This window comes from Scyliorhinus torazame, chromosome 8 (assembly GCF_047496885.1).
Source record: "Scyliorhinus torazame isolate Kashiwa2021f chromosome 8, sScyTor2.1, whole genome shotgun sequence".
In the NCBI taxonomy this organism is placed as follows: Eukaryota; Metazoa; Chordata; class Chondrichthyes; order Carcharhiniformes; family Scyliorhinidae; genus Scyliorhinus; species Scyliorhinus torazame.
Window position 1 is genome coordinate 28,216,991 of NC_092714.1, and position 25,929 is coordinate 28,242,919.

The 25,929-nt window shown below is 48.1% G+C and overlaps 1 protein-coding gene across 4 annotated transcripts in view; it reads left to right on the forward strand.

Annotated features, from left to right (window-relative positions):
• ttc3 (tetratricopeptide repeat domain 3) overlaps positions 1 to 25,929 on the forward strand; it is a 166,081-nt gene that overhangs the window by 100,497 nt on the left and 39,655 nt on the right. For all 4 annotated transcript variants that reach the window (XM_072513225.1, XM_072513227.1, XM_072513228.1 and 1 more), the window contains 9 exons: positions 2,960 to 3,024; positions 8,993 to 9,135; positions 9,993 to 10,304; positions 11,130 to 11,381; positions 12,282 to 12,328; positions 15,143 to 15,199; positions 18,370 to 18,452; positions 21,901 to 22,056; positions 23,670 to 24,630. In XM_072513225.1, coding sequence (XP_072369326.1) covers positions 2,960 to 3,024; positions 8,993 to 9,135; positions 9,993 to 10,304; positions 11,130 to 11,381; positions 12,282 to 12,328; positions 15,143 to 15,199; positions 18,370 to 18,452; positions 21,901 to 22,056; positions 23,670 to 24,630 — 2,076 coding nt within the window. The remainder of the gene's footprint in view (positions 1 to 2,959; positions 3,025 to 8,992; positions 9,136 to 9,992; positions 10,305 to 11,129; positions 11,382 to 12,281; positions 12,329 to 15,142; positions 15,200 to 18,369; positions 18,453 to 21,900; positions 22,057 to 23,669; positions 24,631 to 25,929) is intronic.

Sequence of the window (25,929 nt, forward strand, 5' to 3'; positions counted from 1 at the left end):
TAGGGGGAATGGGAAGTCAGAAAGCCGGGGAAATCGCCTGACAATTGATCTGTACAAAATAGGGGACAAATAGGGATTTTAGCGAAGCAGGGAGCCCGCTGTGGACTCTTTGGTGGTGCACGGTGGTTGTTATTAGAGTCCTTCCTTTTGTTTTCCCTTTGTTCCCATTTCTTTTGTTTTATATGTTATTTTTGGTCTGTGGACTCTTAATCGGAGTGAGCCTTTAAACAGTGAATTTAAGGTGAAGCAGCTGCTAGTCAGGACAGTGTGTTCCAGGATTTGTTTTTAGAGGGGGGAATACACACTCATCGGCGCCGAGGGAATCTCCCAAACCAGCTTTGGAGGAAATTGGTTCGATTGGCTGGCTGACAACCTGTGGGTTGGCCAGGGACAGAGTTCTGGCTGGCAACAGTCAGTGATTGGTTCCTGTGGGATGCTTCTGAGAGCTGGTCAGAGCAATTAGACTTCTCTCTCTCTGAAGTAAAAGGATTGCTTTATTGTTCTAAAACCAGTGAGCACCTTGCGCATCTTTACGATAGATGTGAAATTACCTTGAATTTACAAAGAAAGTAGACAGCCTTGCCAGAGAAAATGTTCTCAAGCTTAGAAGGAAGAAGCATTGACGTGAAAGCCTGAACTCCTGAAAGATCTTAACTGGAAACCATCATAGTGCAACGGAAATCTTTTATCCTTTTTTCTTTATCGTTTTTCTTACATCATCACCATCTTTCCCTCTATGTTGCCTGTCTGTTTATATAGAGTGGGCGAGTTGGAAAGGTTGGGTAGGGGGTATTAGGTAGTCGTTTACATTTTTGTCAGTTTAATTATATTACTGTTAACCAATAAAAGGTCATTCATGTTAAAGTTACAAACCTGGTGACTGCAGTTTATTGAGCTCAGCCAATGTCCTCGGGTATTTTAAAATAACATCTAATGTCACTTGTGTTGCGATTCCTGGTCAGGTGGAGCTGGAATTGACCACGCACGAGCCAAGTGGGTTGTGACAGTAGGTAGCAGATTGATGGTATGTCAGCTGAGTCAGAAATGGTCAGCAAGGCATTGTCACCACAAACTCTGTTTAGAATATGCTCATCTGTCGGTGAGCGGATTGCATTGCTAGGATATATCAGTTAGTTTGGACAGGCTTCAAGAGTTATTTTTAAAGACTTATTTTTAATGAAGAGTTATTTGTACAAAGGTGTAGGTATGTGTGAGACTGCACAGACCTTAGGAAATAATGGGGGAAGCATCAGTTACGAGTTTGGGAAGCAGCCAAATAAAAAGAAAGTTGGCATGAACTGTGCTTGGAATTCATTTTTTAAAATTTGTTCACGGGATGTGGGCATAGCTGACTGGGCCAGTATTTATTGCCCATCCCTAATTACCCTTGAAATAGCGATGGTGAGCTGTCTTCATGAACTGCTGCAGTCCATGTGGTGTGGGTACACCCACAGTGCTGTAGGCTTTCTATTAGTTTGATACCACGGAGTGCCATTTAAGAGGCAACCACATTACTGTGGGTCTGGAGTCACATGTAGGCCAGACCAGGTAAGGATGGCAGGTTTCTGTCACTAAAGGATACTTGTGAACCAGATGGGTTTGACTATCGACAAATGATTTCATGGACACTATCACTGAGTTTTTCTTTAAATTCCACAAGCTGCCATGGTGGAATTTGAACCTATGTCCCCAGAGTATTAGCCTGGACTTCACCCCCCCCCCCCCCCCCCTCCCCCCCAGGTCAAGAAGATCCACCAAGAAGGTGCTGATGCAAGACTAATTGAGGGATACATCTTCATCTGTAATATATCTTCATCTCTTCTTTCCCTCTGTCACACTTCACTCCTACAATCCCTCCCAACACTTTGCATAGAATTTCTAGTTATCGATAGGTTTGATTTTGCATGACTTTATTTTCCCTCCAACTACCAGACTTATTATGATTTTGATGCCATACTAGAGCCTCTGTGAATTAATATTAAGCCACGAGACCGGGGACATATCCAGGGCAGAATCTTCTGCACGTGTAAAGGATTCCGGTGTTGAGACCATTTCAGGTCCTGACTCTACTTGGGTCAGCGTGTGCCAGCAGAGGGTAATTTTGCCGATAGCAGCTAATTTGCAGGCTGCCTCTGCGTTAGATGGCGGCGAATAAGGAGATGAGAGAACTGGCAGGAATGTCTAGCTGGCAGCTCCAGGCGGGGAGACGATCAATGCTGAAGAAGAGGGAGACCTAGGAGGCACCTCAAACTAGAAGTACTCACGAAAGGCTCCAATCTCAGTTTGTTGAAATGAAAGCCAAAATTCTGAAGGACCTAAAAGTAGAGTGGAAACCCCTCCACAAGATTGCTTGCGGCTGCACGTGAACCTCTTTAAACTTTGTGGCTCTCCAGAAGCAGCATTTGATTAGCCTCTGATGGCTTTTATACTGAGAGGCTGCCTCCGACGTGTTGCTGGCAATCCATGCAGGGTAGATTTCAGGACTGTCAGAAACTGGCACTTGAATAAAACGTAATTGTGTGGTTCTGCTTCCAGCTTGATAGAGCAGTTTGCTGATTCACTGGCAGCCCACCCCTGGGAAACTAGCCAAGTGAGGTAGGATCATCTCGGAGAGCTGACACGATGGGGCTTTGTAAGTTTCCCAACCCTCCCCCTGGCAAACCTCAAAGCTGTCTCCATGAGGCTGGGATGATTGCACCCAGGTCGACAGTGTCACCTGCCTGTGTTCAATGCAGATGTTCCATGGAAATTGCCTCATGGTGTTTTTTTAATGCATTTAAAATGGAATGTTGCAACCTACCTAGCAATTTTAATCTAAAATAGGTAAGGATCAAAGAATGCGTGGAATAGTCCGTGTACTTGGTTTCATTTCTTATGATTGGATACATAATCCTTCTTTAACAGACTATATGATAATGTATATCTTTATCCTTACTAAATGAATTGCGTTGTTTTTCAGTTTGAGGCTAAAATAATAAAAAGTAAAGACCCTTCAAAAACAGTTGTGAAGCAGAAATGTTCAAGGTAAAGTTTATTTTGTATCTGTCACAAGTACGCACAAGTTTTGAAAGGTTTAGACCACAAATACCAGTTTGAGATTGAAACAGACAAAAGTGAGTGGTGCTGCCTTTGTTTTCTTCTGAGCAGTGGGAAAGAAGCTCTCCAAGCTTGCATTTAAGCACAACGCTTCTAGAAATGAAATGCTTAATGTTAGCCTTCGAACATTTTAGAAACAATGTTTTTAAACTTATTTTGATTACATTTTGTTTTTGAACATTACTTTTTGCTGCTTACCTAAATTCACCTTTTCATGGTGTAAACTATGCATTATGGCTGGAGGATTTTTAATATTGGCTGATTTCCATCTATGTACAAACTGGGGGACTAGTTACTAGGGGAATTCTTGTTAGTTTATTTTCCTCCAGTCAGTAATACGCTTAACTTCCGATCTGACATATTAATGTTTCATTTTAGTTACATGTCTTCGCAATAGTTTATACTTTTAACATCAATGTATATATATTTGAATATTTAAATTGCACACTTTCCAGCAGTTAATATCTGGCACTTAAGTTAGGTTTTCTGCTAGATAATCATGCAGCTATTTTTCCTTTTAAGAAGATGGACACACTCCTCCCTCGCTCCGTCTCTTGCTCCCTCCCTCGCTCCCTCCCTCGCTCTCCCCCTCCTTCTCTCGCTCCCTCCCTCTCGCTCTCCCTCTCGCCCCCCCTCTTGCCATCCCTCCCTCTAGCCCTCCCTCTCTCCCTTGCTCGCCCCCTCGCTCTGTTTTTGAAAACTCACCACTATTCTTAGACGTCCCCCTATACCAAAAAGGGCCGACATTCTAAATGGTGAACAGGGCTTCTCACTCCCTGACTCCAATGCAGGCTTCAGTGGGTGCTATTCGGGTCAAACTATGTTTTCAAGTTATCCCCCGGTATAACCCATACCTTCACCGAAGATTTCATCTATTTACCACTTAGTAGCACCGATCCTGGGTCCCGCAATGCTAAGTAAGTAAAGTAGACTTTGGAATAACCACTATTTCAGGTTAAATTTAGTTATTTTATTATTATATTTTTTCTTTTAAAAGCTGCAATTACTTTCTTTACAGAAAGGAAAAAGATCTTGCTTCTGCATCCTTCTGGTTGGTTGAAGGGACCTTCAGGCCCAACTTGACAATCAATCTTCTTTAAAATCTGGTCTTCTTTAGATGTATTCGCTGATGAGCTCGGTTGCTGTGTCCTTTCTTTCCCAAGTACCGAGCTGTGAGAGCTGGCTCTGCTGGCTATCTCTGAGCTGACTCTGCCTACTCTTTAAATACTAGTCTTCCTTAGATGTATTAGCTATTTTAGCTCGGCTGCTTTGCCCTGTCCCTTTCCCATGGCTGAGCTGACTGTAATCTGATTCTGCTTCTCCGCCTCTCTGAGTTCTGGTTCTGGTTCTGGTTCCTGCCCTGGTCTCTGGGTTTATATATTTTTCTAACAGTTATCTAGTTTTTATGACTTTATTGAAAGTAACTTATTTCACTTTGATTGTAAAAAGTATCCAAACATTCTAATCCAACTAAGTATTCATTTTGACATAACCTCATCTCATAGATCTGATTACATTGTGTCCTTTGTGATATTCAAAGTTCCTTTGTGATATTCAAAAATGCTTTGGTTTCAAGAGGTGTTACTTTTAATGCCTGTCATTTCAATAGTTTTATTTTCCAATTGTGTCCTCAGCTCATACTTTTGACTTTGATTTTGGCTTCGAATTATGTTTCTCGTAGACTGATAGTCTCCAGTTTTCTTCAATTTACCTGGTATTAGCAAAATTTCACACCTAGAATTGTCACAAAATTCAACTGAACCTCATACTTTCTTTTCCAGATGCTTCCAATGAAGGTGTGAGCCACTGTTTTGGCTTCATTCAAAATCCTGTTTGTTTTGTTAGCTAAGCCTGCTTGACCAAGGATATCTGCATTTTACAATCCTGCTCTTTGCAGCTGCTGTTAACCCTTTGTGAAATCTTTCCCTGTATCCTCATGTTTCTCTCAGACCAGATATTGCCAGACTTCCATGTTTCAAATGACACATCTTTCCATATTCTCAATTACATCTCTCCCCCTTGCTCCCTCCCTCCCCCTCTCGTGCTCTCCCACGCTCCCTGGCTCTCCCTCTCGCTCCCTGGCTCTCCCGCGCGCTCCCTGGCTCTCCCGCGCGCTCCCTGGCTCTCCCGCGCGCTCCCTGGCTCTCCCTCGCGCTCCCTGGCTCTCCCTCGTGCTCCCTGGCTCTCCCTCGTGCTCCCTGGCTCTCCCTCGCGCTCCCTGGCTCTCCCTCGCTCTCCCTCGCGTTCCCTGGCTCTCCCTCGCGCTCCCTGGATCTCCCTCGCGCTCCCTGGCTCTCCCTCGCGCTCCCTGGCTCTCCCTCGCGCTCCCTGGCTCTCCCTCGCGCTCCCTGGCTCTCCCTCGCGCTCCCTGGCTCTCCCTCGCGCTCCCTGGCTCTCCCTCGCGCTCCCTGGCTCTCCCTCGCGCTCCCTGGCTCTCCCTCGCGCTCCCTGGCTCTCCCTCGCGCTCCCTGGCTCTCCCTCGCGCTCCCTGGCTCTCCCTCGCGCTCCCTGGCTCTCCCTCGCGCTCCCTGGCTCTCCCTCGCGCTCCCTGGCTCTCCCTCGCGCTCCCTGGCTCTCCCTCGCGCTCCCTGGCTCTCCCTCGCGCTCCCTGGCTCTCCCTCGCGCTCCCTGGCTCTCCCTCGCGCTCCCTGGCTCTCCCTCGCGCTCCCTGGCTCTCCCTCGCGCTCCCTGGCTCCCCCTCGCGCTCCCTGGCTCCCCCTCGCGCTCCCTGGCTCTCCCTCGCGCTCCCTGGCTCTCCCTCGCGCTCCCTGGCTCTCCCTCGCGCTCCCCGGCTCTCCATCGCGCTCTCTGGCTCTCCCTCGCGCTCCCTGGCTCTCCCTCGCGCGTTCTCTCTCTCCCTCGAGAGTTCTCTCGCCCTCGCGCGTTCTCTCTCGCCCTCGCGCGTTCTCTCTCGCCCTCGCGCGTTCTCTCTCGCCCTCGCGCGCGCTCTCTGCCCCTCGCGCGCGCTCTCTGCCCCTCGCGCGCGCTCTCTGCCCCTCGCGCGCGCTCTCTGCCCCTCGCGCGCGCTCTCTGCCCCTCGCGCGCGCTCTCTGCCCCTCGCGCGCGCTCTCTGCCCCTCGCGCGCGCTCTCTGCCCCTCGCGCGCGCTCTCTGCCCCTCGCGCGCGCTCTCTGCCCCTCGCGCGCGCTCTCTGCCCCTCGCGTGCGCGCTCTCTGCCCCTCGCGTGCGCGCTCTCTGCCCCTCGCGTGCGCGCTCTCTGCCCCTCGCGCGCGCGCGCTCTCTGCCCCTCGCGCGCGCGCGCTCTCTGCCCCTCGCGCGCGCGCTCTCTCTGCCCCTCGCGCGCGCTCTCTGCCCCTCGCGCGCGCTCTCTGCCCCTCGCGCGCGCGCGCTCTCTGCCCCTCGCGCGCGCGCGCTCTCTGCCCCTCGCGCGCGCGCGCTCTCTGCCCCTCGCGCGCGCGCGCTCTCTGCCCCTCGCGCGCGCGCGCTCTCTGCCCCTCGCGCGCGCGCGCTCTCTGCCCCTCGCGCGCGCGCGCTCTCTGCCCCTCGCGCGCGCGCGCTCTCTGCCCCTCGCGCGCGCGCGCTCTCTGCCCCTCGCGCGCGCGCTCTCTGCCCCTCGCGCGCGCTCTCTGCCCCTCGCGCGCGCTCTCTGCCCCTCGCGCGCGCTCTCTGCCCCTCGCGCGCGCTCTCTGCCCCTCGCGCGCGCTCTCTGCCCCTCGCGCGCGCTCTCTGCCCCTCGCGCGCGCTCTCTGCCCCTCGCGCGCGCTCTCTGCCCCTCGCGCGCGCTCTCTGCCCCTCGCGCGCGCTCTCTGCCCCTCGCGCGCGCTCTCTGCCCCTCGCGCGCGCTCTCTGCCCCTCGCGCGCGCTCTCTGCCCCTCGCGCGCGCTCTCTGCCCCTCGCGCGCGCTCTCTGCCCCTCGCGCGCGCTCTCTGCCCCTCGCGCGCGCTCTCTGCCCCTCGCGCGCGCTCTCTGCCCCTCGCGCGCGCTCTCTGCCCCTCGCGCGCGCTCTCTGCCCCTCGCGCGCGCTCTCTGCCCCTCGCGCGCGCTCTCTGCCCCTCGCGCGCGCTCTCTGCCCCTCGCGCGCGCTCTCTGCCCCTCGCGCGCGCTCTCTGCCCCTCGCGCGCGCTCTCTGCCCCTCGCGCGCGCTCTCTGCCCCTCGCGCGCGCTCTCTGCCCCTCGCGCGCGCTCTCTGCCCCTCGCGCGCGCTCTCTGCCCCTCGCGCGCGCTCTCTGCCCCTCGCGCGCGCGCTCTGCCCCTCGCGCGCGCGCTCTGCCCCTCGCGCGCGCTCTCTGCCCCTCGCGCGCGCGCTCTCTGCCCCTCGCGTGCGCGCTCTCTGCCCCTCGCGCGCGCGCGCTCTCTGCCCCTCGCGCGCGCGCTCTCTGCCCCTCGCGCGCGCGCGCTCTCTGCCCCTCGCGCGCGCGCTCTCTGCCCCTCGCGCGCGCGCTCTCTGCCCCTCGCGCGCGCGCTCTCTGCCCCTCGCGCGCGCGCTCTCTGCCCCTCGCGCGCGCGCTCTCTGCCCCTCGCGCGCGCGCTCTCTGCCCCTCGCGCGCGCGCTCTCTGCCCCTCGCGCGCGCGCTCTCTGCCCCTCGCGCGCGCGCTCTCTGCCCCTCGCGCGCGCGCTCTCTGCCCCTCGCGCGCGCGCTCTCTGCCCCTCGCGCGCGCGCTCCCTGCCCCTCGCGCGCGCGCTCCCTGCCCCTCGCGCGCGCGCTCCCTGCCCCTCGCGCGCGCGCTCCCTGCCCCTCGCGCGCGCGCTCCCTGCCCCTCGCGCGCGCGCTCTCTGCCCCTCGCGCGCGCGCTCCCTGCCCCTCGCGCGCGCGCTCCCTGCCCCTCGCGCGCGCGCTCCCTGCCCCTCGCGCGCGCGCTCTCTGCCCCTCGCGCGCGCGCTCTCTGCCCCTCGCGCGCGCGCTCTCTGCCCCTCGCGCGCGCGCTCTCTGCCCCTCGCGCGCGCGCTCTCTGCCCCTCGCGCGCGCGCTCTCTGCCCCTCGCGCGCGCGCTCTCTGCCCCTCGCGCGCGCGCTCTCTGCCCCTCGCGCGCGCGCTCTCTGCCCCTCGCGCGCGCGCTCTCTGCCCCTCGCGCGCGCGCTCTCTGCCCCTCGCGCGCGCGCTCTCTGCCCCTCGCGCGCGCGCGCTCTCTGCCCCTCGCGCGCGCGCGCTCTCTGCCCCTCGCGCGCGCGCTCTCTGCCCCTCGCGCGCGCGCTCTCTGCCCCTCGCGCGCGCGCTCTCTGCCCCTCGCGCGCGCGCTCTCTGCCCCTCGCGCGCGCTCTCTGCCCCTCGCGCGCGCGCTCTCTGCCCCTCGCGCGCGCGCTCTCTGCCCCTCGCGCGCGCGCTCTCTGCCCCTCGCGCGCGCGCTCTCTGCCCCTCGCGCGCGCGCTCTCTGCCCCTCGCGCGCGCGCTCTCTGCCCCTCGCGCGCGCTCTCTGCCCCTCGCGCGCGCTCTCTGCCCCTCGCGCGCGCTCTCTGCCCCTCGCGCGCGCTCTCTGCCCCTCGCGCGCGCTCTCTGCCCCTCGCGCGCGCTCTCTGCCCCTCGCGCGCGCTCTCTGCCCCTCGCGCGCGCTCTCTGCCCCTCGCGCGCGCTCTCTTTCCCCCCCCCCTCGCGCGCGCTCTCCCTCACCCAAGCGCCCGTTCCCCCTCTCCCAAGCGCCCGTTCCCCCTCTCCCAAGCGCCCGTTCCCCCTCTCCCAAGCGCCGGTTGCCTCTCTCCCTCCCTCATGCATACATACATATAATACACACACATTTCAGTCTCTGTCATTATTACAATGCCTGCTGTATCTCCATCTTCACTTTAACGAGGTTACCACTTATACTCATTGTTGCTCTTAAATTCCTAATTTCCGGTCTCTCTCTTGCTGCAGTCATCTCTAAATAGCAATTGTCCACTGTTTTTTGTGCCATGATCTATATCTGTCACCGATTCAAACACTTTCTTTGTTCCTTAACAGTCTTTCAAAGTTGATGATTAAAGAAGACCGTAAGCAAGCCAGGAAACAGTTAAGAAAAGAAGCATCAAGACACAAAGCTGAAAAACAGATGAAAGAAAAAGTTGAAAGGAATAACGGCGTGGAAGAAGCCACTTCTAAATCCGGTAAAGATGAGATGACTGATTCATAGTGATCGTTTAACCTGATGATCTTGGAGTTGGCGTGCCTGTTCAATCTATTAAAAATTAAGTTAATTTATAATGAGGTTGACTAGAAAGGGCATAAATGTAAGAGCATTGCAAAAGAAAGTTAAGGGAGAGGTTAGAAATATAATGCAGAATTTTTTGCCACAAAATATTATTGAAGTAGAATCCATTTTGTTTTGTGAATTGTACAGATGTTTGAAAATATGTGGGATGTGAGTGGAATTTGATTATTTAAGGTGAAAGCGCACACTTAATGGGCCAAATGGCCTGTTTGTGTTGTAAAATTCTTTTGTTCTAGAAACCTCACAGTGAATGGATTTTTTTCAACCATACTTATGAGATTGTTAGTCCATGGTCACAGTGATATCGGTTCTGAGTTTTTTGTTAGTATACCCCATCGGGGTCTAAATATTATTGTCAAATCTTGTATGGCTACTAGGCCTGATGAGCAGAGGAAGGCCATTCAACCTTGAGCCTGCTCTACCACTCAGATCAATACTGGTCTATACCAGCTGGTGGTGTGTGTGGGAAGAAATTAAATGTTTTTGACTATAACATGTGAATAAAGATAGAAAAGGGGATGTAGCCCTCGTTGCTTGTTTGCCTAATTCCCGATAATTATGGCTCGTTGCGATGGTACTGTGATAGATACGAAATTATGCACAAAGTGAATAGTGCATTTTGGTGAATTGACGTTCTTTGCTTTTGCTCCGTGTAGTCCAGCAGAGTGCACACAGTATTTTTGATGAAGTTGCATAGATTTCAAGTGCATGTTACATGTCTCATTTTATAACTTGGCCTCCTTATACACACAGGTCATTCCTGGGATCCTCTTGGTGATCGAATGTTGCAGCTGATAACTGAGAACAAGGAACAAATAGAAACTGGGGTGCAGAATGTTTCAAACCTACTTCAAGAATTGCTTTCCTTTCATGTTCTAAGTGAACAGGACTATGACAGGCTTTGCACAGGTGCCTCCAAACCATGCCAGGTTATGGGCCAACTTCTTGACCTCATTGTCCAGAAAAATAACAGAATAAAGACCAGAGAATTCCTTTACACCCTTAGCAAGTGCGATGAGGTTGACAACAAGCTGTTAGATTGGATCAATTGGTTAAATGACGCAGGTAATGTTACAATGCATGCAAACTCGAAGGTTTGTGCACACAGGCTGTGATGAAACTGAAAAATGCCCATAGAATTAACTTCAGAATGAGGGAATAGTAGGACAACTGCAAATCAGTGAAGAAATACTATTGAATGTTAAAACAAGGTAAAAGTGAATGTGTATTTAGTTTAATGGTAGTGTTTGCAGGGCTTGGGTAACTGTTACAATTGTTCCAGCAAGTTATTCAGATGCAGGAGAGCAGGAAAGTAAATTGGACCATAACTTGCTAGTTTTCCAGCGCCTCATTTGGGAGATACCCCAATGATGTGAGAGGGAATCCCTCTTGGAAGTTCCGACGCAAGGGTTTACCTGGCAATTGTCCAGAATGGCTAACTTCCCTTGGATGATTACCCTGGGCCGAAAACCGTCCGACAAAGTGATTTAAATTGCTAACTTCGGATGGTTCTGCCAGATGTACTCTGAAAGAGTTAGAAGAAATAAAAGCACTTCTAACTTCAGGGTAACAATTTGAAAGTCCCAGACTGAACCCCGTTTGGAAGCCCCCCCCCATCTCCCCAACACAAATACACTGCCGGCTGACCCTCTGTGGTCCCGAACCGCGTCCTCGCCCAGTCTGACTCCGAACCCTCCCCCACCTCAATCTGACTCCCAACCTGAGCGTAGTTGTCCGGGCAACACAGAGACTTTGCACAGGGAGTATGCCAGTCTGCGATGATTGCTACTCTGAGGAAGTTACAAGGCTTTATGGTTATTTAACGGTACGAACGATCATTGTTATAGTGTGTTATTGTTGATCCTGAAGTAGTGATTTAATTAATTACAGGCCGTGAAGCAGCAGACCTCTTCTTGTCTCGTTACTCAAACTGCTTAGAGCAGTTGGACTTGAGCTCTCTACTGGAATTGCTGGATGCATCTAAGATTGATCTACCCATGTCTGATAGCAGTAAAGAAATTGTAGAACAATTGAAACAGGAATCGCCTACAAAAACCCGCAGTTTTATATGGATGTTGGAGGAGAAGAGAGAACAATTCCCTTCCCTACAGAATCCTTTAGATGAATATTTTAATGCAATGGGTATGTATTTAAGTTTTGGCTCTGTACTTGAGCAGCAAGCAAAGCTAATTACTATTGACTCTTCAAATTAGTCAGACTTCTATTTTCAGTCGGCAGACAACAATAGGAGAATGAATATGTAGATATTGAAAATATAATGCTCTTCCACACGAGATGAAGAAAGTCATCTTAGTCAATACATCCAGAATTACATTACATTCCCCAGTGCACAATTAAATGACTGCTGTATCCAGGAATGCATTCAATCTGTTGATTATTCTGTGAATAATCTGTTATTCATCTGTTAATCTGTTCCTCCCATGAGTCTAAAATTAACCATTTACTAATGTCAGCCAGTATCCTTGGCCCTACTTTTGTAATTGTAAGTGAATGTCGCGAGTCTGGATGCAGCCCACCGCGGGGTGGCAGGGAAGCAGAGGGTTGGCAAGGGAGTCCTGTGGAGAGTTCAATGTTAGATGTGGTTTTAATCCTAACTTTTTCTGGGTAACTATTAACGTAATCCAATCGAAACCATCCGAAGTTTGTCATTTAAATCACATTTTTGGATGGATCGCACTGCAGGGAATGTACAAACCAGCCATAGAAACCAGCCATTACCTTACCTGAAATGTGACAAACCTAATTCGTGTTATGTGGGCTTATTTGTCTCCAGAACAGTTTGCGAGATGGGAGTAAAACGTCTCTGATATTTTTACTATTGGAGGTGAAAGGAGAGAGGTCTCCGACTGTGAGTGTAAGCATGCTGGGTAAAAGTTTAAACCAGGATGTATATTTTGTTGCTACAGCCCTTGTATAATTTATGTATTTTCTACTTGGTTGTTGGTTCTGATCATATTAGGCGCGACTTTGTTTGGTTCATTCTAGATGAATTCTTTTGTAACATTATTCCTTCTTCTGTAGATGCTCCTTGTACTGTACTAAAGAAACAGGAAAATGAAGAATTATCTGTAAGTTGTACTTGCATTCTGTGCAAACCTTTAATTTAAGATTGATTTCCAAGTGAAAAATCAAATATTCTGTTAGTTCATATAATAGTCACTTCCCAGATCACCACACCTTATTACTGGAGAGCACTGCTGACTATCAAACGTCATCTTCGACAAAGTGTCATCCAGACTCAAATTGTTAGCTCCCTCCTCTCTCCACAGATGCTGCCAGACCTGCTGAGAGTGTCTAGTATTTTCCTTTTTTGTTTCAGATTCCAGCATCCGCAGTAATTTGCTTTTATCAAACCTTGCCTGGCCCGACCTGAAGTAATATGTATAATTGTGGTCAGCTGCTTGTGAGATCTACATTCAGCCTTTGGAAATGATGTAATGATGAATTTGGGACAGAGCCCCTGCAATCTCCTCCCTCGCTTCCAAGGCAGCCTGGGACACAATTCATCCGGACCTAGAGATTTGTCCACTTTTAAGCCTGCCAGTACCTCCAATACTATGTCACTCCCTACGTAAATTTGCTCAAGAACATCACAGTCTCTCTCTCTCCGAGTGGATCGTCAGATGCTTTTCCCAGAGTGGAAAAGTCAATTAGTCGGGGACACAGATTTAAGGTGCAAGGGGCAAATTTTAGAGGAGATGTACGAGACAAGTTTTTTTTACACAGAAGGCGGTGAGTGCCTGGAATGCGCTGCCGATGGGACGATAGCGAAGTTTAAGGGGCATCTTGATGAATTCATGAATAGGATGGGAATGGTGAGATATGGACCCCGGAAGTGCAGAAGGATTTTGATTGGACAGACATCATAATCGGAGCAGGCTTGGAAGGCTGAAGAGGCCTGTCCTTATGCTTCTTTGTTCCATGCCGACATTTTCATTCTTTTGGGTGAAGACATATTCGTTCAACACTCTACCCATGTCCTCTGGCCCCACCCACAGATGGCCCTAATGGGCCCTAGTCTTTATCCTCTTTTGATATACTTATAGAATATTGTGGGATTTTCACCAGCCACAGCTTTCTCATATCCCCTCTTTGCTCTCCTAATTGCTTTCTTAAGCTACGTCCTACACTTTCTGTACTCCCCTAATGCCACCACTGATTTGCTCCCTTTGTACTTGCTAAAAGCCTCTCTTTTCCTTCTCATTGTCACCTGAATATCTCTAGCCATCCATGGTTCTCCTATGCTTGTTATTCCTTCCTCTCACCCTAGAGGGAACATGTTTGGCCTGTACCCTCCCCATTTCCTTTTTGAATGCCCCACTGCTCTTCTGTAGATTTCCCCACAAGTAACTCTTCCCAGTCTATCTTGGCCAGATCGTACTTTATTTGACTAAAATCAGCTCTTCCTTGGCTGCTATCACTAAAATGCTCCCCCCACAAAAACCTCAACCACCTGTCTGGCTTCATTCCCCAGAATTGGGTCCAGCACTGCACCGTCCCTTCATAACCATCATAACTTCAAAATCTTCCAAGGTATTTCACAGCCAATCAAGTATATGTAAAATTTAGTCGGTGTTGCATTGCGGGCAGGGGAAGGCAGCAACCAATTTACACACACGAAGGATCACAGATAACAACAGTTTTGTTTGTGGAAGATACATTGACCAGCAGTCTGCTCCTCTTCAAATGTTGTCATGTGAACTTCTACATTCAGCAAAAAGGTTGGATGGGACTGCATTTCAAGGTCTCAACCGAACAGTGGCATCACAAACAATGCAGCATTCCCTCAGTAGTGCACTGGAATATCAGCCTGGATTAGATGCTTCAACTTCTGAAGTGAGGCTTGAGTCCATGACCTTCTGACCAACAGAAGAGCAGTATCACTGAGACAAGGCTGACACTTGTTTAAGTTGTAAAAGACGTAGATGTGATGGACTTTAATATATTTAGCATTGCCTTGTATTTTTCAAGAGTTCTTGAGTTTTAACTTGGAGGGAGGAGAAGATTTTTACAGCACAGAAAGAGGCCTTTCGGCCCATGTCTTCGCCGGCCATCAAACACCGATTTATTCGAACCCTATTTCCAGCACTTGTCCCATAGCGTAGTGTGCTATGGCGTTTCATGTGCTCATCTAGATGCTTCTTAAATATTGTGAGGGTTCCTGCCTCTATCACCCTTTCAGGCAGTGAGTTCCAGACTCCCACCACCTTTTGAGTGAAAAGGTTTTTCCTCAAAGCCTTTCTAAATCTCTTGCCCCTTATCTTAAATTTATGGCCCCTGATTATTGACCCCTCTACTAGGGGGAAAGGTTTTAATTTATATTTAACACTTTACACGCTGGAAGAGAAATGTATTGACTGCTGAAGGAGACCGTGAATCAGCAAATGGAAGCGAATTGATATGAACTGCTTTAAAAGCCAGCGATTTAGCCCTGTGCTAAAACCAGCAGTTTCAGAATGAACTACTGCAAGCGCTGGGCCAGAATGACTGCCCTCCCCCACAGTACAGAATAATTGCGTGATAACCCAATAAAAACTTAAAAGAAAGGAGAAAGCAGAACTGGCTTTTAAAGCAGACCAAGGCAGGCCAGCAGCACGGTTCAATTCCCGTACCAGCCTCCCCGAACAATCAATCCTAGCTGAATGTTAACTGCAATTCCATCATCCCGCTGAAGAATAACTAGATTTTAAATGAGCAAAAACATAGAAGAAACGTCACGAGCGTCTGGTGTTATCTCAAACCTTAATTCAGGAAGGTATATTTGTACCTAAATATAGAAAAATATAGAAAAAATTAAAAATGTATATTTCTTGAGAATTGACCATTCTTAATTTCAGTGCTGTTCAACTAACTAGCTGTTGATTGTTTTGATTTTCCTGCAGAATACTGGTCTTAAAAGTAAAATTAGAAACAGAAAAAAGAAACCAAAGGATTCCAAGGTTAGTATATTTTGATAACAAATGCCTTTCCGGCTTTCACTGGTTTATTCCACGGAACATAAAATGTCTTGAAACGGCCTCCTTCCTTTCTTTTGAGAAACTGCCCAGCATTTTATTGGGTCATCACACAATTCTGTATTGTGGTGGAGGGCAGTCATTCTGGCCCATCGCCTACAGTAGTTCATCCTGAAACTGCCCACTGGGAAGCAGCTGAGTGAAGGCAGGTTGTGTCTCTGATCTTTCTTTCTCTTTACCTGTGGGGGACTTGCCTTTCCTCTGCATTCATGTTTTGCGCTAGTTCAATTATGGCAGTAGTTTAGTAATTTCTCCATATAGCAGCCTTTAATTTTTTATGTCACAATTTTGTAAGAATTTTCTGTGTAAACATATTTTTACTTTTTAAAAATTCTGTTTTGTTCCCTATTCCCTTACTGCTACAAACACTCACAACCCTTTGGCACCTCATTCTAGTTCCCGTTATTTGTACAGCACCGTTAAAGTTGTAAAATTCCCCACGGTGCTTCACAAGGGTATTCCGAAACACAGTTTGACACCAAGCTAGATGAGCTATAAGGGCAGGTCACCTAAAGCTTGGTCAAAGGAATAGATTTTAACGAGTATCTTAAGGGAGAAATTGAGATAGACAGGTTTAGGGAGGGATTTTCAGAGCTTCAGAGCCTTGGTTGGTATCTGATGGTACAGCCATCAAATGCTGAAGTGATTAAAATTAGGGATGCTTAAGATTACAGAAATCCAGATATCTGAGGGTTCAGGGGTTGGAGGAGGGTGCAGAGTTAGGGAGGAGCGAGAAAATGCAGGGCTTTTAAAATCAAGACAGTGCTGAACAAGGTCACAATCTGGGTCACTGAACTTGGAGATGGTGGTTGAATGGGGTTGGTGCAAGTAAGGACTTGGGCTGCTGAGTTTTGCGTGACCCCAAGTTTACAGAGGGTAGAATATGGGAGGCCAGCCATGAAGCTCATTGTGGGCTGGAATAAAATACCAAGGTTGCAAAAGCTTCTTGATAGAGGGGATGGAGTCAGTGGTTAGGAGACAGAATTTACGGTGCAGACAGAAAATGCCTTGGGCCTTCCCAATAGGAAATTTCTGTTCATCCATTACTGGATGTCAGATAAGCAACCTGTTTTTACAGGCAGGTGGTGAGGTAGAACTAGGTGTTATCTGCATGCATGTAGGGTCTGATGCAATATTTTCAAATGATGTTGCCAAGGAGCAGAAAGTGGACAAGAAACAGGGACGCGGCTAAGGATAGATTCTCTGGGAGTACCAGAGGTAGCAGTGCAAGAGTATGAGGAGAAGACATTGCAAGTGATTGGCTGCGAGTAGATCAGACTGGAACAAGACATGTGCAGTCCCACCCACCTGGATGATGACAAGAGTTGTTGGATGAGGATGATGTGGTTCGCCATCTCGAAGTCTGCAGGCAGGACTAGAAGGACTAGGAAGGGCTGGTTTCCTTTTGTCACAGTCACAGGATATCATTTGTTACAGTGGAAATAGCTGCTTTGGTACATTGGTTGGAGTGGGAACCTGATTGTAGGAATACAGACATCAAGCTCTGGGAAAGGTGGAAATGGATTTCGGAGGCAGCAACATGTTCATGGACTTTACAAAGAAAAGAGAGGTTGTAGATGGCGCAGTAGTTGGAGGGGTCAGGATTTTTTTTGTCAGAATGGTGATGATAGATTTGAGGGAGATGGGGCAGCAACTGAAACATAGAAAAATATGAGCTGGGAAGGAAGGTTGAGTGGTTAGCAGGCCATTGGGAATAGAGTCGAGGACAGGATGAGCTTGTAGAGGGCATGATGAACGATAGGAGAGAATGAGACGAGTTCAGAGCTACAGCAGGAGACAACTGTTGAAGACATTCGGCCAGGTACACTAAGGGAAGAGAGGAAAGTGGCAGAGGAGCTGATTTGGTCAAGTCTCTCTCGGTGGCAAATAAATCCCTGAGCTCTCACTTATTGGAGGTGAGGATGGAAGGTATTTTTAAAAAGGTGACTTATCGTAGAGATAAGATGCATACCTTCCATGATCGTTCCGAAATCCAGTGAACAGTTTTGGTAGATGGGAACAGGACCCGATAGTGCATTATGTGATCCTGCCAGATCTGGCAGTCAAAGGTTAAACCAATTGCCCGCTGTATCTGTTGGGAGTCCAAATCCGTTGGGCTTAAAGGAGCAGAGTTGAAAATCATAACTCTGAGTAACCCGGGTGACCGAGAGCGTAATAGTTTTAATGAGAGCCAGGGCATCAAATATGACGGTTGCGCGGATAGTATCGCTGAAATGTTGAGGTGAATGGAGGCCAAAGGTAGACATTTGGTATTTTGAGAGATTTTGTTTGAGGGGTTGATACACAAAAAAATAGTTTGGTACGGAAAAGGGGGAAGAGTGATACATAATTAAGTGAATCTCAAAGGTGCTTAAAGTCAGGATTGGTTAGCTATTACAGTAGAGTTGCAAAATGATTTGGAAAAGAGGATTCTGACAAAGAAAGTTGTTGAGCGTTCCCAAATGCTGGGGGTGGGAAGAAGAGGGGAGAAAACGATGAATCAGAAATTGTTCTGCAGTGTTTTGGACTGTTGTCTTTTCTTATTGTTGAATTTTTCAAATGAATCCGTATTAGAACATAGAATAGACAGTGCAGAAGGAGGCCATTCGGCCCATCGAGTCTGCACCGACCCACTTACGCCCTCACTTCCACCCGTAACCCAATAACCCCTCCTAACCTTTTTGGTCAAGGGCAATTTATCATGGCCAATCCACCTAACCTGCACATCTTTGGACTGTGGGAGGAAACCGGAGCACCCGGAGGAAACCCACGCAGATAGGGGGAGAACGTGCAGACTCCGCACAGACAGTGATCCAGTGGGGAATCGAACCTGGGACCCACAGTGCTATCCACTTGTGCTACTGTGCTGCTGCATTCTTGAATAAGACAATGTCAGCCTGTCTTTTATTCAGTGAGGTAAAAAAATCACTTCACAGATTTTTTAGGATTATGAAAAGAACTGAAATCCAAACTATTCCACCCAGCTATAATGAGTAAATCCTGAAACAAGTTTATAATATTGTTGTTGCTGTATCTTTTATGATCCCAGTTTTAAATCCTCTATTCATCCGTTCTTCTTTAATTTTGCTTCTCAGCCTTTTGTCCTTCTGTCTGGGACGGTTGGAACTGGAACCCGTGAGGAGGAAGAAGATGAAATATTCTCAGATGATGGTATCCTGTAAGTATTCTCACAGAGCATTTTCATGCACTAAAATAGCACACCTGCAAGTAAGAGTAATAGAGACATGCTGCTGAAGCTTTCCATTTTGCACTCATCAGGACCAATGCAAGAATGTCAAATTTCAAACAATCTCAACAATTTATACTACAGGATAAAAGGGTGTTGGTTTATTGGCAAGTTGAATCTGACTGGCTGAGGCATTGCCCTGGCGAAAGCAACGGCAAACTACAGGCGCCTAAACAATTGGATAATTTTTAAATGGCTCAAGGCTTTGTTTGTGTTCCTTTTGATTACAGAAAATGAGTCCCTGTGTGAGAATACATGTTGCTTCCAGCAAGGGTAAATGAGTCACATTACGAGCTGGACAGTTCTATCTTAAATTGGCTGTTAGTGTAGCTATTAGCTCACTCAGGATTGGGTAGAACTTGCTGAACATTCACGGAATCAAATCTAACAGTAGACATTTAATCACATATGCACCAATGCCCCGACACTCAGCCACCACAGAATCAGCAGAATTCAGCACTGAAGGGACTGTACCTCCTCGAGGACTTCCATGCAAGGGTGCGTACCAACTGCATAGCTTGGCCAATGTGCAGAGGGCACCAAAGAATCGGCAAGTTGGATGAAAATGGACAGATGTTGCTGGAACTATGCTATTACCACGGACTTTGTGACGAACAACCTAACTTCCAAACCAAGACACGCCACAAGGCATCCTGGAGACACCCAAAATCACGGCACCTATACCAGATAGTTCTCACCATCGCTTATAGGTATCATAGTGCTGTCTGTGACACTGATCACCCCCTGGTGTGTAGCAAGGTCAGGCTTCAGCCAAGGAAACTGTACCACTCCAAGAAGAAGAGCCATCCTTAGTTCAACACTCACCATAACCACTGACCCAGAATGCACCCAGGAGTCGTTCAACATCATCAATCAGGCTCTTTTGGACATCAACGCCCAATGCCAGAGTGCGGTGTCAAAGTGGGATTATCTGCGCAACGCCATCTACATCTGCGCTCTATGTATGATGGGAAAGAGATCAGAAAAATACTGACTGGTTTGAGGCTTATTGGATTCATCCGGAGCTAGTTACTACAACTAAGAGGAGGGTCCTCATGAACTACAAGCAAGTCCTTCGCAAACAAAATCTAGTTCTCAAAACTGCCGGAATCAAGTTTCAGTAGATTGCACAGCACTGCGCCAGTCATTACTGGTTGAAAGTCTACAACAGCATACAATCTGCAGCTGAATCCAGGGGTACTCAAGGGATGTATGAAATAATCCAGAAAACAACAAGCCCAACAGCAACCAAATTAGCCCTCTTGTAGAGCAAAACAAATCTCTGAGCCAAGCAAGCAGATGAAAAGGTGGACGGAGCACTTCCTCGAATTCTACGCAACAGAAACAGTTGTCACTCTGCGGGTGCTGGACAGGGAGGCCAGAATGTAAGAACTGAACAAGGCCATTGACTGGCTCATCATGTGATGTCTGACGTCATCAGAAGTGGAAAACTGACATTGATGCAGCATTTCCATGACCTTTTTGCATCTACGCTGGAAGGAAAGATCTGTGCCTCGCGTCGTGACGCAAATATAGTCAACTTGTACAAAAACAAAGGCGATCGCAGTGACTGCAGCAATTCCCGAGGTATTCCCTTAATAGGTACTGTGGGGAAAGTCTTTGCTCACATTTCCTTGAACAGATTGAAGACCCTTGCATCATGCATCTACCCTGAATCTCTGTGCCACTTCAGAGTTGGCTAATCAACAGTTTACATGGTTTTCTCATTTCAGTTACAGGAGAAGTGCAGCAAAAAGTGCAGATACTCTACATTGCCTCCATTGACCTCACCAATGCCTTCAATGCCGTCAGCAAAGACGGAATCTTTAAACCGCTGCAGTAAATAGGCTGCCCACCTGAAGTCCTGGGTGTCATTTCTTCTTTCCACAAGAACATGTACAGTTTTATGACTTGCTGTGGGGCAACATCAAACTCCGTCAAGATCAGCAACAGGGTAGGACAGGGCTGCATCCTGATGCCAACTCTCTTTGTGGTATGTTTTTCTCCATGCCGCTATTGCATGCTACCGGCAACTCAAATGAGGGTGTCCTCGTGCATGCCAGAGCTGATGGCAAGCTGTCCGACCTGGCAAGACAGTGCGCCAAGACCAAAGTACATAATGTCCTAACCCATGAATTGCTGTTTGCTGATGGTCCCATACTGAAGTTCACTGACAACATCCTGTAGATCAGTTCTCTAGGGCCTACAAGGAGTTTGGACTGACCATCAGCATCAGGAAGACTAAAGTTATGGGCCAGGGTGTAGAGACTCCACCTTCCATCAACATTGACAACTTCATGTACCTTTGATCAACATTCACCAGCAACCTGCCCCTTGTTGAAATCAGCACCAGGATTGCCGCGGCCACAGCTATCATGTAGTTCATTATGGACCAAAGCAAGCTAACTGAAAATACAAAGCTCCATGTGTACCAGGCTTGTGTTCTCGGTATCCTCCTTTACAGTAGTGAGGCATGGATAACTTATACAAGCAAGAGAAGCGACTGAACAGCTTCCACCTCCGCTGCCTTGGATGAGTATTGAACATCTGGCAGGACCAAGTGCACAAATCCCCAGATTGTTCGCCCTATTGAGTCAGCACCAACTCCGTTGGCTGGGTCACGTGGATGAGCCAAATGGATGTTACCTGCATCCCCAAAGGCATGCTCTGAGTCAAGCTTGCTTTCGGCCCGAGACTTAACAGGTTTCCCATGTCTGCAATACAAGGGTGTCTGGTAAACAAGACCTCAAAGTTAAAGAGGATCGTAGTCGATACTCGGGGAGCCCTTGCTGCTGACCAAAGTGGAGACAAAAAGTCAGGTAGGGTGCGGAAAAAACTGCACAAAAGCAATAAATAACCAGGTGGCAGAAAAGAGATGGAACGGAAAAACAATAGTTGACCCTGGGCCACGCTATTCATCTGTGCCAGTTATGGGAGGGACTGACACTCGGGAATCTACCTTTAGAGCCACAGCAGAGAATGTTTAATCCAGAAATGACGTACACCCTGGGTGCAGCCGCCCTTCAGAGACGAACGGATGCCATTGGTTGTGCTGTGGCATCTCCAGGCCAGTTTCTGCAGTACTGCCAGCGGTTTCTGCAGCAAAAGACTGCATGTTCTTCAGGTTTGTCCATGGTTTGAAGATATCTCAATTTCAGTAAATGTTTAGAAGAAATTGGTGACTTTACCTGTTTTTCCAATGCAACCAGAATGAAGAAAACTAATTATAGAACGAAACAAGAAGAACTGGCACCAGAGATATGTTTTTCTGAGGTTCCTGTGCACTTGTAATGTGCTCGGTACTGTGTTCTTAATTCATCGGCTGAAGTTACTCGTCACTGACTGATACATTAATCTTTCTGGTTATTCTCTCCAATAGCGCCCAAATGCACTCTGCAGTCCCTTTTACGATACCGGAGTACCTTCGCGGTCAGCTCGAGGATTTTGATGATATTTATGATCCTCAGATATGCGGCAATCATTACCAGCGGGTCCTAGACAATCACCCAGACCCAACACGTGAAAGTCTATATGAGTAAGTATATATTTCTATTATTTTCTAGGTGGATGCAAGATGTGAAGTAGTATATTCACCAATGTTGTGTTTCTAAACCTATTAATGCACTCTGCATTAATATCATAAGCTAACTTGCAAAGCTTTTTAGGGAAATTGTTCTCCAGTAACATTCTGTAACATGTGTAAGTGTGAATGTTGGGTCAAGGAGAGAGTCGGTCCTGGTCAATATCACGTTCATTTGTCTGGGATCATGGTGAGGTGGTGGATCGCAACCAATGCACATGGAACCATCCCTCGATATGACTACATGCAATAAGGAAGAGATGATCTTAAAATTAAAAAATATGCATTAGACTAGTTTATTTTTGTAACAGTAATTTGAATTCTGCATATTATGCATCAGCTGTAGCGTTCCGTATCTCAGATGAGTCGGTATTACCATTCGAAATGAGCAATTCCCATTCAGTGGTCAATTTGATATTCTAACACCTATTCAATTGAGACGGGATACAAAAGGACATCCGTTTGTTTAACTCAACTGCAGCATCTAACATTTTTCGATTCATAATATATGAAAAGAATACAATTATGCTATTTTAAGATATTTAGTTTGCTCATTGGATATAGGTAGCATCCTACGAGTCTCCATTTGAGAACAATATAGGGATTGATGAATAAATAGGGAAATGGAAACACAAAATGCTGAAAATCTAAAACAAAATGGAAAATACTTGAAGTGCGCAATAGATCAGTTCATACCTAAAATAGTTGGGACTGGGTTCTGATGGCGTCCCACTGAAACATAAGCCTACGTTTTGGCAATTGACAGTTCCGTCATTTTCATTTTGCCATTTGTAAAACAGAAATAGCATACACATAGGCTGGCTTCTCCGTAGCCCAACGCCGGAATAGTCATCGGCGATCAGGCGAAGAAAGGATTCCGATGCTGGAATCGGAGCCGACGCCAGTCTGCCTTGCTCCGCCCCCTCCAAACCAGCATCGTCGTGACACACGCCGTTATGACGTCATTGGCGCGTCACTGGCCAGCCCACCCAAGATGCTCCACCCCCGATCGGCCGGGTTCCCGACGGCACGGACCACGTGTCGTCCCAGCAGTCGGGAACCTGTGTGCCGGCTGCGGACAGTGTCCAGCGGTGCCACACTCGGCCGGATCCATGCCACTGGCCAAGGGGGCTTCTGCTAGGGTTTGGGGGACTGGTGGGGGTGGCCAGGGGATGGGCTGTGGGGTCACGGTTGGCGGGTAGTGTTCACGCATGGCCAGCGCCATGTTTTACGGCGCGACCGGTGCAGATCGTCAGCCGTGCGCATGCGCGGCCTGGGACCCAACCATTCTCCGGCCGTTTTCGCCGCGATCCGCGGGAGTTTCACTTAGCGCCGGTGCTAGCCCCTCACCGGTACCGGAATCAGTGAGGGGTTCACGACGATTTTCTTGTTGCGAACCTCCAGCGGATTCTCCATTCGCACCGGCACTTAGCTTCAGAAACAGAGAATCCAGCCCATAGCATTTAACCAACATTAATGCTTCAGGTATAACATTACTGTTCTGTCTAATTTTTCTATCCCTGGTTCTCTCCGTCCCTGCCTCCAAACCCCATTCTCATTTCTCCTAGTTACTTTGCCCAAATTCTGAATGAGCACGGCCCAATGGAAATCGATGATCCGATGTTAGTTGGCGAGTTTGAAAACTTCCCACCGGAGGCCCAACAGCTGGTGGTAAATGCAGGTGGTTTGAAATCATTCCTCATGGAATCACTGCGGTTTGTGATGATTAACAGCCTAATAGGACTGATGAAGCATGCGGTACAATTGAAGAACTTGCCTTTAAACAAAAACGCAGCAACCAGAGGCACCGTGGAATCGGAGAACAACTCAGATGAAGTTTCTAGTGAAAGCTTACGCCCAGTGGCTCATCTCAACCCTACTGCTAAAGAATTTAAACCTGTCTCTCTTCATCAATCATCTTTATCATGTCCGTCAGTTACAACTTCACTAAGTGAAATACAAAATCTTAATCAGCATTTACATTATGATACTGAACTAGGAAATAACATTTCAACAGATAATATGTATACGAATAGTAATCTATACTCTGATGAATCCATACCAGATAGCCAGAGCTCAAATATCGGCTCATTGGATCATAATTTGGAGGCTAATGATCCATTGGCAGATCATCACTTAAGTGCAGTTGCTTCTGCCTCTCAATCTTCATCAGCTTTCAATCCAACACTCTGTAGTGATGTATCATCTAGTCCTATGCACCCTGACATAGAGCAAGGAAGACCTGTTTTTTCAAATCTACCTATTACTAATTATAATTATCAGTTTCAATCCCTTAATTCTCATGGAGGATGTAACCCCATGACAAATGGAATGGAAAATATGATACTTGCATCTACCAGTGCGAATACAATAGTAATGGACACACTTGAAGAAATACCTCTCAGCGATTTTAAGCCAGAAGACGCTAATGGTGCATCAAACAAGTTGAGCAGCAAGGAGTCCAATAATACAAGTAACAATAAGTGTGGGAATAAACGAGGTCCATTACTAAGGACCATTGCAGTACAGGTAAGGGGAATCATTTGCGGATTTTGTCATTGGTTATTGTAACTGGTTTAGCACACTGGGCTAAATCGCTGGCATTTAAAGCAGACCAAGGCAGACCAGCAGCACGGTTCAATTCCCGTACCAGCCTCCCCGAACAGGCACCGGAATGTGGCCACTAGGGGCCTTTCACAGTAACTTCCTTCATTGAAGCCTACTCGTGACAATAAGCGTTTTTCATTTCAACTGTTTGTTCCAGTTCAACCAGTTAAAAACACTAGGGAAGGGGGAAGTGTTGAGAACAGACATGTCAGCCATAATAACAATGATATGGGGCTGGTTTAGCGCAGTGGGCTAAACAGCTGGCTTGTAATGCAGGACAAGGCCATCAGCGCGGGTTCAATTCCCGTAACAGCCTCCCCGAACAGGCACCGGAATGTGACAATAAGCGATTATTATTATTATCCTGCATTATTTGAACCATAAATCAGCTACCATTTAAAGGAGAAACTAGGGGCAAGGAAATACACATCCCAGAGGTTCAGAAGTAATTTTTAAAATTGCACCGAAAGGAAATCTAATCTTTAAGCAGTGTGTTTTGTTTGCTATCGGTTTTAATTCTGTTGCATTTTTTTAAAAGCATTATTTTTAGGAATAGTTGATAAAATCCTTATGGGACTCGAACTTGCTATTCCAAAATACATGATTCACTATAATATAAAATGGAACAGAAATCAAATGCTAATCACTTAATCATAATTCTAGAGTCGGCATTTCCAGATGGTTACAGGAGAAATATTATTTCTTCCTCTGACTCTTAAAGTTATCTACTATCTACAGGGGGCTGCCATTATATGCTATGGCTATAGAAACTTCACTGACTTTTCTGGGACCAATTCCTTTGGTGTAGTGAGGGGACTGATTGGGGGGTTGGTGGGGGTGATGGTTGTTGTCTGGAACTTCCCAAGCTTACAAGAAACTGCAGGTAAAGAAGGGTGTGAATTAGTGGCAGCTGATGCAGCTGGGAGTTAAATGAGCAATTGGGCAGATATAGCAAATTAAATAAAATGTGGACTCTGGTTCATTCATTAATGAGAATGTCCAAATCACCTAACCGCATGTCTTTCAGGACTTGCTCCTCTTCCACAAACATTCAAACCCTCCACTACCGATTAACTTTATTAGCCATGTGAGCCATCTACAAGATGCATTGGAGTAACTCGCCAAGGTTCCTTAGACAGCACCATCTATAAAGACGAGCAGCAGATACCCCAACACCTGGAGCTTCCCCTCCCAAGTCACTCACCATCCTGACTTGGGAAT